Source organism: Artemia franciscana, chromosome 17 (assembly GCF_032884065.1).
Source record: "Artemia franciscana chromosome 17, ASM3288406v1, whole genome shotgun sequence".
NCBI lineage: Eukaryota > Metazoa > Arthropoda > Branchiopoda > Anostraca > Artemiidae > Artemia > Artemia franciscana.
The window spans coordinates 9,688,249-9,701,071 of NC_088879.1; the positions used below are offsets into that span (position 1 = coordinate 9,688,249).

At 33.9% G+C, this 12,823-nt stretch overlaps 1 protein-coding gene across 1 annotated transcript in view; it reads right to left on the reverse strand.

The window, feature by feature from the left end:
* Positions 1-12,823, reverse strand: part of LOC136037802 (eukaryotic translation initiation factor 3 subunit J-like) — a 39,234-nt gene continuing 26,411 nt past the window's right edge. Inside the window, exons 6-7 of the mRNA XM_065720635.1 lie at positions 12,205-12,338; positions 1-3,284 (exon numbers count right to left, since the gene is read on the reverse strand). Coding sequence (XP_065576707.1) covers positions 3,237-3,284; positions 12,205-12,338 — 182 coding nt within the window. The 3' untranslated portion in view covers positions 1-3,236. The remainder of the gene's footprint in view (positions 3,285-12,204; positions 12,339-12,823) is intronic.

Genomic DNA, 12,823 nt, shown 5'->3' on the forward strand with positions numbered 1-12,823 from the left:
TTAAAGAAAAATTGTATTTCCAAACCGGTTGAAGTTACACACCGCCTTACACACCTTAAAATACTGCAACAAGTAAATTTATCACTGAATTTTACAGCTGACAACACTTCTAAAAACAAAATCTGAAACCTAATTGTTTCAGCCTAGAATTCGTGCCCTTTGCAAAATCAAGCAATAAAATTAGAGACCGTATATGCATACAAATGTAAACCTTGAAGGAACAAAATGAAGAGCTATAACAGAGCCAATTTTGGTTTTTGAACCTTCTTGGGCCAAATTTTGGCGCACCCCTATCTCTTTAGTACTTAAATATAACTAGAACACATCCGCACAAGGGTGGGAACTGCAATAATCTTCCCTCACTTTTTTTTAATGAGTTCCTATATTTGACCAGTACCGATCTTTCTTGAGACATTTGGTTGTCTTACCTAAAAATGTTTCAGACCCCCCTTCCTTTAAAATTCAAATATGTATGCATGTATGGTTCAGAGGTTAGAACTTGCCTAGTTTATTTTTATAAATATTTCAAATTACTAGGGATAAATCAAGTGAGTATTGACAGTGGTCATTTATGGTTACCAAGCGTGGGTGCTTCGAAAGGTAAAGGGACATTTGTTCAATGTTTTACAAAAAAATTATCTAAGAATAGATTTGTGAAATCGTTTAACAAACCTTAACTCAAAAAAGAAGCTTTCTAGTTTTTCTTCGGATATAGTGATTTGACAATTTTCAGTACTCGTTTGACTAAACTTACGTCACAAACGGGTGTTTTCTAGCTCCTTTTCTGGGCTATAATGAACTAAAGTTTGATAGTTTTCGGTACTCGTTTGACTCACCTTATGTCAAAAACAGGCGCTTTCTAGCCCTTTATAGGGCTATAATAAACTAAAGTTTCACAGATTTGGTTACTCGTTTGACTACCTTATGTCAAAAAAAGGTCCTTTCTAGCCCCTTTCTAGGGCTATAATGAACTAAAGTTTGATAGTTTTCGGTACTCGTTTGATTGACCTTATGTCAAAAACAGGTGCTTTCTAGCCCACAGTTTAAAGTTTCACCGATTTGGTTACTCATTTGACTACCTTATGTCAAAAAAGGTCCTTCCTAGCCCCTTTCTGGGGCTATAATGAACTAAAGTTTGAGATAGCCAGGATAAGTTTCACGGTGAAGGATGACAGATAATCACACATTGTTCTTGTTTACCGTCCATTTGGGGCCAAAAGAAAAAAAAATAGCCGTACCCCAATGAGATGCGAAGAGGTCACAAGAAAGGAATTAAAGGAAATCGCAACTTCATGGGAGGTGGTAAATGAAGCCTTAAATTGATTGAGGTAGGAGGAGTGAGCGCGGCTTTGTTGGCCTCAGGGGGCGCGGTGCTGCTGCGAGCTGTTAGTAATAATAGTATTAATTGAGTATTCCTCAGAGAGCTATTTAATTGTCAATCTAATTCCGACAGTTGACTTTTTTTTACCGATGTTAATAGTTTAGCATTCACTAATAATCCTATAATGAAATTCCAATTTTAGATTCTCAAATTAACAGTAGGTAATTTCAAAGACTACACTACCTTTCCTTGATGATAAACAACAGTTCGAAAAGGGATAAATCTTTTAATTAGACAGTGAAAAAAAGCAATAAAAAAAATATACTGGATATTTCAATCACATGTACAGTGATCGTCATCAGCAGAAACGCCGATCAATATACATGTGATCGAAATATCCAGTATATGTTTTTTATTGCTTTTTTTCATCGTCTAATAAAAGGATTTATTCCTATTTGAACTTGTGTTTATCATCAAATTTACAATTTTACTACACAATTAGATTACCAAATTGAACACATGGTATATTTCAAAATTTCCACCCTTCAATACTCGGCACTTCATTTTAATACTTATTCAGACGTATAGTAACAACAACAGAAAAACTGACAGACTACTTCAAAAAATCTTGTGACTGATACACATTGCTTTCTATTTCATAACTTAAATTTTCACTTTGGAGAATCAATAAGATAAAATATACCTTTTCGTTATTTTTACTGGTTTAAGATATCATACAGGAGGTACAAAAATGGGGCCCAGAAATGGGCCAAAACTTTTTGTATCCTAACAATTTAAAACTTACGACCTGAAGCCGACAGGCCAAGAGGTACCTTAGGTACAAAAACATACATATTTGCCAGAATGCCCGAGGAACTTCGAAATTTTACAGGAATAAATAAATGAATCGTTAAAAATGTAATCAAACCCACAGTATAAAATTAAATTTCACCGATATATTTCGCTATAATTTATTTTGTCTTGATTAATTCTTTTTAATTTCTTTTATACAAAATTAACCATAAAATAATAGCCTCGTTTGAACTACCTGTAACTTTCACGAAAGTTACATATGCTATTCATGAAATATATTTAGACAAGTTCATCCTAATAAGGCTTTTTTTAACGTGCCCTAATGAAAGAATGTATTCAAATTATGTTTGAAGGAATTTTTTTACCCTTACCTCTGTCCAAAGAAAAATTATTGCCCCTCCGTCCTTACCCCAACCCTTTAATATTAATTTTTAAAAAATTGCATTAAATTGAAACCACTGTGCAGTTTTTGATTTTGTAATCTCTATCTCTATATTTTGCAGTTTTGAGTCTCTATCCCTTCTAGTTTGAGAAGAGGAAACAATTTTGCCAAATTTCGCAGTTTTACACCCTCTTTCTAATTATATTGGCTTTTTACAACTAACCCTTCCGAGTTTCTATTTTGAGTTTTGTGTATATTTTTCACATTCCTTTTTTTTTGTTACATTAATTCCCCTGTTAATTCAAAATGATTTATGAAAGCGTTGAACTTTGTTCTTTCTAATGGATAATAAAAACAAATTCGGCATATTTTATTTGTTTTGTAATGAAATTTCTTATTTTGTTTGTTTACATAAAGTTAAGTAAATAGCCCCATCCCGTCCCCGGCATTTAGTCCTTCATTCACATTGATAAGTCAAAACTACTTCAACTGTAGATAAAAGCATAACATGACACATAAGCTTTACATATAGTCTACAGCCTTCATGAAAACTTTACAGCTGATAGGCACTTCACAAATAACGAAGCTTCACAGAAAAAAACAGTGATGCAATTCACAAACCCTTCACAGTAAAAAAAAAAATTCCGCGAAAATATTTGAGTACATCAATGTAACCACGTAAAGTTAATTTCTTGTCTGAACTATTTAATTCCAAAATTCCTACATAAAGTCGTCATAATCACCTCCATAGTCTTCGTCGTAGTACGTCTAGAAAAAAAAGCCAATCAGATATCGAACAAAAATAAACAATATTTGACAAACTTATACTTAAGAAGTACTTAAGAAATACTTAACAAATCAAGCGACAGTGTATTTGCTTAAGAAGAGATTTGTAAATATTTTTTTTGTAGTGACAAAAAGATAGAAAATCTAAAGAATATTTTGGGGAGCAGAGAGCTAAGCTGAAATACTATTCGTGCTGCATATGTGCTTCAACCATGTCTATAGGACTTAACAAATCAATACTTAACAAATCAAGCGACAGTGTATTTGCTTAAGAAGAGATTTGTAAATATTTTTTTTGTAGTGACAAAAAAATAGAAAATCTAAAGAATATTTTGGGGAGCAGAGAGCTAAGCTGAAATACTATTCCTGCATATGTGCTTCAACCATGTCTATAGGACACAACAGATGTTATGAAAAAAAACAAGAGCTAAGAGCTCATATGGCACTAAAGACGAGGCATGAAGAGCTAAGAGCCAAGAGATCATATGGTATGAGCTCTAACAAAATTCTATGAATCAATAGATTGATTTAAAAGGAAAATAAGAGGCTTAATGCCGGTCAGGATTTAAAATAAGAGCTCTGAGTCACGATATCTTTCTGAATATCAATATTCATTAAGATCCGATCACCCACTCGTATGTTATAAATACCTAATTTATTATAATTTTTCCCTTTAGCCCCCCAGATGGTCGAATCTGGGAAAACGACTTTATCAAGTCAATTTGTGCAGCTCCCTGACACGCCTACCAATTTTCATCGTTCTAGCACGTCCAGAAGCACCAAACTCGCCAAATCCTTGAACCCCTCCCCCAAAGAGAGCGAATCCAGTACGGTTCCGTCAATCACGCATCAAGGACATTTGCATATTCTATCCACCAAGCTTCATCCCGATTCCTCTACTTAGCGTTTTCCAAGATTTCCCCCTCCAACTCCCCCCAATGTCAAAAGATCTGGTCGGGATTTGAAATAAGAGTTCTGAGACATGAATTCCTTCTAAAAATCAAATTTCATTAAGATCCGATCACCTATTCGTAAGATAAAAATACCCCGATTTTCACGTTTTCCAAGAGTTCCGGTTTCCCCCTCCAATCCCCCCAACGTCACAGGATCTGGTCGGAATTAAAAATTAGAGCTTTAAAGCACAAGATCCTTGTAACTACCAAATTTCATTCAGATCTGGTCACCCTTTCGTAATTTACAAATAGTTCAATTTTCAAAATTACCCCCCCCCCCCCCAACTCCACCAAAGAGAGCAGATCCGGTCCGGTTATGTCAGTCACGTATCATAGACAGGTTTTTATTCTTCCCATCCAGTTTCATCCTGATCTCACCGAATTAAGTATTTTCAAAGATTTCCGGTACCCCCCAACTGCCCCCCCCCCCAATTACGCTGGATCCGGTTGAGATTTAAAATAAAAGATCTGAGTTACGAGGTCCTTCTAAATATGAAGTTTCATTAAGATCCGATCACTCCTTCGTAAGTTGAAAATACGTCATTTTTCAAATTTTTCAGAATTAGCCCCCCCCCCCCCAATAGAGCGGATCCGTTCCAATTATGTAAATCACGTATCTAAGACTTCTGCTTATTTTTCCCACCAAGTTTCATCCTGATTCCTCCAATCTAAGCGTTTTCCATCATTTTAGGTTCCCCCACCCCAAACTTCCCCCAATGTCACAAGATCCGGTCGGGACTTAAAATAAGAGCTTTGAGACACGATATCCTTCTAAATATCAAATTTCATTGAGATCCGATCACCCGTTCGTAAGTTAAAAATACCTGATTTTTTTTAGTTTTTCACAATTAACCCCCCCCCCCAACTACCCCAAAGAGAGCAGTTCCAGTCCGGTTATGTCAGTCACGTATCTTAGACAGGTTTTTATTCTTCCCATCCAGTTTCATCCTGATCTCACCGCTTTAAGTATTTTCTAAGATTTCCGGTCCCCCTCCCCCAATTACGCTGGATCCGGTTGAGATTTAAAGTAAGAGATCTGAGTTACGAGGTCCTTCTAAATATGAAGTTTCATGAAAATCCGATCACTTCTTCGTAAGTTAATAATACGTCATTTTTTCTAATTTTTCAGAATTACCCCCCCCCCCAATAGAGCGGATCCGTTCCAATTATGGAAATCACGTATCTAAGACTTCTGCTTATTCTTCCCACCAAGTTTCAGCCCAATCCCTCCAATCTAAGCGTTTTCCATCATTTTAGGTTCCCCCACCCTAAACTCCCCCCAATGTTACCAGATCCGGTCGGGATTTAAAATAAGAGCTTTGAGACACGATATCCTTCTAAATATCAAATTTCATTGAGATCCGATCACCCGTTCGTAAGTTTAAAATACCTCATTTTTTCTAATTTTTCAGAATTAACCCCCCCCCCCCAATTACCCCAAAGAGAGCGGATCCGTTCCGGTTATGTCAATCATGTATCTAGGAGGATACGGCATTAGACTTTACAGTCCGTACCGGCGGTGCTGATCTCATGTATCTAGGACTTGTGCTTATTTTTCCCACCAAGTTTCATCCCGATCCCTCCACTCTAAGTGTTTTCCAAGTTTTAGGTTTCCCCCTCCCCCCCCCCCCCCAATGTCACCAGATCTGGTCGGGATTTAAAATAAGATCTCTGAAACACGATATCCTTCTAAATATCAAATTTCATTGAGATCCGATCACCCGTTCGAAAGTTAAAAATACCTCTTTTTTTAATTTTTCAGAATTACCCCCCCCCCCCCAACTACCCCAAAGAGAGCGGATTCGTTCCGGTTATGTCAATCATGTATCTAGGACTTGTGCTTATTTTTCCCACCAAGTTTCATCCCGATCCTTCCACTCTAAGTGTTTTCCAAGATTTTAGGTTTCCCCCTCCCAACTCCCCCCAATATCACCAGATCCGGTCAGAATTTAAAATAACAGCTCTGAGACACGATATCCTTCCAAACATCAAATTTCATTAAGATCTGATCAACCGTTCGTAAGTTAAAAATACTTCAATTTTTCTATTTTTTCAGAATTAATGGTCAAATCGGGAAAACTACTATTTCTAATTTAATCTGGTCCGGTCCTGATACGCCTGCCATCATCGTCCTAGCTTACCTGGAAGTGCCTAAAGTAGCAAAACCGGGACCGACAGAATTTGCGATTGCTATATGTCACTTGGTTAATACCAAGTGCCATAAAAAGATTAGAAGTGACCGGGCTGATGAGGGAAGGTAACAGTAAATTTGTAAAAGATGATATTTGTAAAACATATTCTTTCATATATGTAGGGACGAGATTTAAATACCTTGGCTCTACTGCCCTAGCAATGACGCATGGACGGATAATATATAGACATATCTATTAACAAATCAACTAACCTCCTTTTTATACAATCCTAATAAGGGGAAAACTAATGCCAGGTTTGGTCAAGGGCCAATAACCCATATTCTTTCTCAAGACCAGAACATAATTTGCGGTTTATTGAAAACAAAATAAGTTTTAACTGTTTTACCTTTTTTTACTTTTATAAAAAAAAAAGAAAACCTTAAAAAATAAATAACAGTATACGTTAATTATACTCACAATATACGGTCATTTGGTTTTTGTTTTCATTAAAGCGCAAATTATGTTCTGGTTTTGAGAAGGCAAGGGGGTTATCGGCCCTACGCATGTTAATTTGCTCATTGTTATGGCAAATTACCCAAGTTACCGGTTTACCCAAGCCAAATTAATCAAACACTTGGAAAACTATAGGTTATATCACTATCTTAGCTCGACTATCTGCCATGGTTCTACTGCCCTAGCAATGACGCATGGACGAATAATAGATAGACATATCTATTAAGAAATGAACTAACCTCTTTTTTATACAATCCTAATAAGGGGGGGGGGATTAATGCCAGGTTTGCTTCTCATTCAATTGGACTATCTCTCTTGGCTTTTTCTACAATTAGCCATGACTTGATGCCCACAACTATTCCATTTTAATTCCAAATTGTTATTAAAAACACCAGTAAAATAAAATGAAAATACTAATATTTTGGGGAACAGAGGGCCAGGATTGAATACTACTTCCGCTATGCATGTGATTGAACTATGTCTATCAGACACAACAAATTATATGTCAAAAAAGAAATAAAACTGTCACCCTTCAGAATAGATCAGTATGAAACGAAGAAAGCAAAGGATATAATAAATGAAAAATAAAATCAAATAGATGAGAAAACGAGGATTTTGTCAGCTGGTAGCAAAATATGAAGATGAAAATCAAGCAAATATTTCGACAAGGACCTCCGCCAAGTCGTCCTCAGTGCTAACAAAAAAAAAAATAATAATAAAATGTTGTTTTTTGCTTTCGTTTTTTTTAGCACTGGGGACGATTTGGCGGAGGTCCTTGTCGAAATATTTGCTTGATTTTCATCAAAAAACATTATTTAAAACATTATTAAACATTTAAAAACATTAAAACATTTTTAAAAAAACATTAAAACATTTAAACATTTATTTTACTTTATTACTAACATTATTTATTATTGTTATTTTATTAATTGACATTTAATTATTAAAACACTAAAACATTTAAAAACATTAAAAACATTAAAATAAAACTTTATTAGTTTTTCTTAGAGGAAGGGAATTTTCCATGAAGGGGAAGCCAGATTTCCCGGCATTTTTTAAAGACAATCAGGAATAAAACAAAAAAAGTTTTTTTCTGCTGAGAGTAAGGACTAATATTAGAACTTAAAAGAAACAGAAATTATTACGTATATGAGGGGGGTTACCCCATCCTCAATACCACGCTCTTTACACTAAAGTTTTTTTATAACTCTTGAAAAAGATTACTAGTCTAATAGTGTTTCGGGAGTCATTCTTAAATAATTGGACGAAAAAGTCAAGAGATGTGTCTTCCTCATATAAGTAACAATTCCTGTTCGTTGTAAGTGTTAATTATTACTCCAGCCGTTTACCCGGGCCATTTAACCAAACATTTGGAAAACTATAGGTTCTATTAGTATCGTAGTTCTATGACTATCTACCTTAGTTCTGCCCAAGGAATGACGCATGGACGGATAATAGATGATTTATCTATTAACAAATGAACGGAATTTTTTATATATACAATCCTAATTTGGGGTAATCCCGGATTTGCCTCTCACTCAATCGAACTATCTGTCTTGGCATTTTGTACAATTAGCCGCTGCCCACAACCGCTTGATTTTTAATTCTTCACTACTTGCCTTACTTTCAGTTGAAAAAAAAGTTGATCGTTTTATTCAACTGAATAAAGTCATATATTAATAACACAAAAATAAATTAATAATTTAAATTAATAAATTATATTATATATAGATAGATAGAGAGATAGATAGGTGTATTTCAAAAGCCCATGGGCCATATACACACAAAAATATAAATAAATAACAAACAAGCAAGGAAAATAACAACAGTACGAATTACAAACACGCACAAAAAACAGAATTCAACGCAAAAAGTGCCTAATCTAACAACAAAAGAAAATAGTCATATAAAACTGTTTCTTCTTATTAAGGATTTATCTATATATACTCTCACTCGAAATATTGTGGTTGGGTTACTATTTTGTAGAATACCCGGAAGCATCAAATTAATCCCATGCAAATAAATTTCCCGTAAATCCAAGAGCACCGGGCATTTCCGGAGAAAATGATCCAAGTCTTCATCGTCATCATTACAAAGGGGACAAACATACCGCCTATCAGGACCAACTATCATTTTATTTTTGTCGAAAGTTTTTTTCCTGTTCTGGATTGGAAGACAATTCGCCCTAAGCTGAATCCAACGACGTAGAATCATAGCCGGTAAATTAAATTTAAAATAAACTTCCTCTCCAAAACTAGGTTTTGCCTGATTATAATGTTGTAGGGTTGTAGAATCTAAAACCAGCCCTTGCCAATGCTGAATTTCCTGACTCTCTATTATAAATCGTACCTGGCTTTCTAAATTTGTTGGTACATCACTAGAGCAAAGACCATTATTCCATAAATAAGGCATTCCTACTTTTTCTAGAAATGATTTAATTTGGGATTTAATGGGATATATATATATATATATATATATATATATATATATATATATATATATATATATATATATATACTATAAATGAATAAAGTTACCGCGGTAGACAGTACCGGCCTCTTCCCTTACAAGCTACCACTGGATTAGTAGCACTGTACGGATATTAAGTACGGATATTATACGGATACGGATGTACACAGATATTATGTACGGATATCTTCAATTGGTACTCCCGAAAGTCCAAGTAATGTATTTTAATTATCAAGTGTATATTTATTGTATAATAATAATGCATAATATAGTATATTAATTATCTAATAAATAAATAATTTCTTAGACCACACTATTTTTCCATTTACGAAAAATTAAACAAGAGAAAACAGGCTTTAATTTCGACAAAGCAGTGAACAAAAAAGCTTTTCTCAACAAAAAAAATAAACAAACGACAAAAAAGAAGAAAAAAATGTTTCTTAAAACATAAGACACACAAAAAAAATGTTGATATTTTTTTTTCCTTTGAGAAAAAAAATATTCCGAAATATTCGGATTTTTTTTTTTAGTTGAAGTGTAGTTTTGTTTTTATTTTTTTGTTCACTGCTTTGTCGAAATTAAAAACCCTTTTTTCTTGCTTAATTTATCGATTAAATAAAATCTAAAAAAAAAATACGGTTTCTCGAAAAAAAATCTGACACAGAAATTATTTTAAGAATCAGACAAATTTTCATGGTATCAATGCATATTGGGATATTTAAAATATGAAGCTACGCAAACGTAAATATCTTTTGAGGTAGACATTTTCTTTGCCCAGGTCTGATCTGATCCAAATATTAAGAGAGAAAAACAAGTTAAATTTAAATAAAGCGGTGAAACAAAACCAAAGATAAAAAAAATCCAGAACTTAAAATAATAATAAAAAACGAAAATTTCGATCCTCTGTCTGGGAGCCTTTTTCAATGAAAAAATGAAGGAAAAATAAACAGCTAAAAAAATAATGTCATCTAAAAGACTACAAAACAACGCACAAGAGACGAAAAAAAGAACAAAAAACAAATTTGCCGTTCTGGAAGTGTTTAAAATGTGATTTGCATTTATTTGTTTGTTTTTGCTGCTTCTTCTTCTTCTCTTTTGTGAGTTGGTTGTAGTTTTTTAGGTGATTCTATTTTTGAAAACTGTTTCTTTTTACTTCAATTTCTTTTCCGTTGAAAAAGGCTCATGGACCGAGAGTCAAAATATTCAGATTTTTTTATTATCTAATTTTTTTTCATCTTTTGTTTTGTTCCACTTTTATTCCAAATTAATTTGTGTAAATGGAAAACAGTGTAGTCTGAAAAATACTCCATTCCAACTACTTAATTCAGGTAGGTTTAATTCAGGATAAATATAATTTTACAAGTATGTTAAGGAAACACCTTAAACGTGGAAATGAATATTTATTACTTATATTTTATTTTATTTCGTTTCGATGTTGAGTGTTAAAGAGGAGGGCGGCTTCGTTTTCCGTACGTAAAGTATTTAGTAGTCAAAAGGAATGGCGATAATTTATTCTCGCTTGGTGTGATGAGGGTTTAAGCACCCCGCCCGACATGTTTGCTGTACTTTAAATTAACAAATGGAAACGTATTCTTACATAAATATATGGTTCTAACCGTTTACCCCCCCCCCCCCCCGTGGAATATAAGGCTTTCCTAATTTGAAGACTTTATTTGAGCTTTATTTTTATTCCGTAGGGGGAAGGAATTTTGTTACTTGTGTATTATACGCCACTCACTTAAGTTTACGCTATGTAAAAATCGAGAACAAACCTGTTTCTGCGTTAGTTTCTTTCAGCTTAGCGTGAGACAAGACAAAGAAAAGTGACAGAATATATGGGAACCATATAATTTGGGGCATACGAAAGGGGTTGCTTCCTCCTCAAGACCTCACTCTTTATGCTAAAGTTTTTCATTAGAATTTTAAAATAAACCTTATTATTCTAATTAAACAGCCATTGTATTTCAGTAGTCGTTCTTAAAGAATTAGAACAAAAGTCAAAATTTTGTTTATGTTTTAAATGAGACTTTCTATTGAAATTTCTATAATATATGTTTTTGTACGATATTGAGATTGTTTAGCCAGCCAATGTGCTTGAATTCACACCATTGATCGATTAGTGCAATTCGTTTTTCCTTATTTTATTCGATTCTCAATAAATTCCGAAGTTTCAGTTTTTTAACAAATGTGTTGGTTAAACCTTCCCTTAAATATGTTAGTTGGATTTTATTATAACTTACAACAATTTTCGACAGAAAAATACGACAGAAACATGAAAATTAGAAAAGTTTTATGTAAGTTTAGACCCCTTTCTAAGAAAAAAACCTAAGTAATGTCATAATTCTAGCTCTTGGAATTCCAGCTTACAGTCAAACAAATTCAAACGAAACATCCGAATTTTAGATGAATGTGACAGGGAAAAAGTCTGGTCCAGCTCCAAGTAAGTAAAGTGGCTATTCCGGCCTCTTTTCCTCCCGGGGCGAAACCTTGATTAGTGCCCCCCCACCGTCTCTCGCATAATTTTCAGGCCATTTTTTTTATTTTCATTTATTGACAAAACTATTTTCAATTTGTTAATTAACTAATAATTTATGCCGTAACCATTTTTTAAGTTATTTAATTCGAATTATTTCGTTTTAATTTATTTTACTAATTAATTAACAACTTATTGATTATTGAAATGCATCATCTACTTTATTTTAGTAAAAATAAAATTTCAAAATGATTATCACCGTTAGATTATTTATTTAAAATTTTACACCCCTAATATTTCTGCACACAGGGCAAGCACCATCTCTACCCCTCCCCTAAAACCGCCACTCAGTAAGTACTTACGTTATCTTTGTCTAGCTTCAATGTAGCAACTTTTTTCCCCTTTGCTTTTCCCTTTGGTGGTTTTGTCAATTTCAACTTCTCCTCGTAAAATGCTTTTGTGACTAAACTGATCTTCTTGAGAGGGTCAACATCCACTAAAAGAAAAAAGCAAATTATCTAAATACAAAACTAACATAAATCTAACAGAACTCCTACAGATGTTTGTCCAATCATATAAGATCAAAGTTAACACTCTCATAGATGCAGACACTACAGGAATCTCCCAGAGGGAGACTCAACCGTAAGGCCTTTCTTGCGCATCTCAAAGCTCGCGTTTAATCATATTGGAAAAAGTTTTACTTATTCAATTTACACTAACAATAAAGTAATATTCATTTGAGCAACCCCCCACGGCCCAAAACAAGAAGAATAATTAACCTGAGTTCTTAAATTGTACTTTTTTCTCGCCGTTTTGAACAACAATTTGACAGTTGATTCACACGGGACTAGAGAACTTGTGGCGCAGTCAATGAGTGCCACATTAAAAAATGTGGCACAATTTCCGAAAGTGGTTAAATTTAGTTATGTGTTAAAACAAATGAAAACACAAAAAGTTATAATGTTTTTACTTAAGACAGTA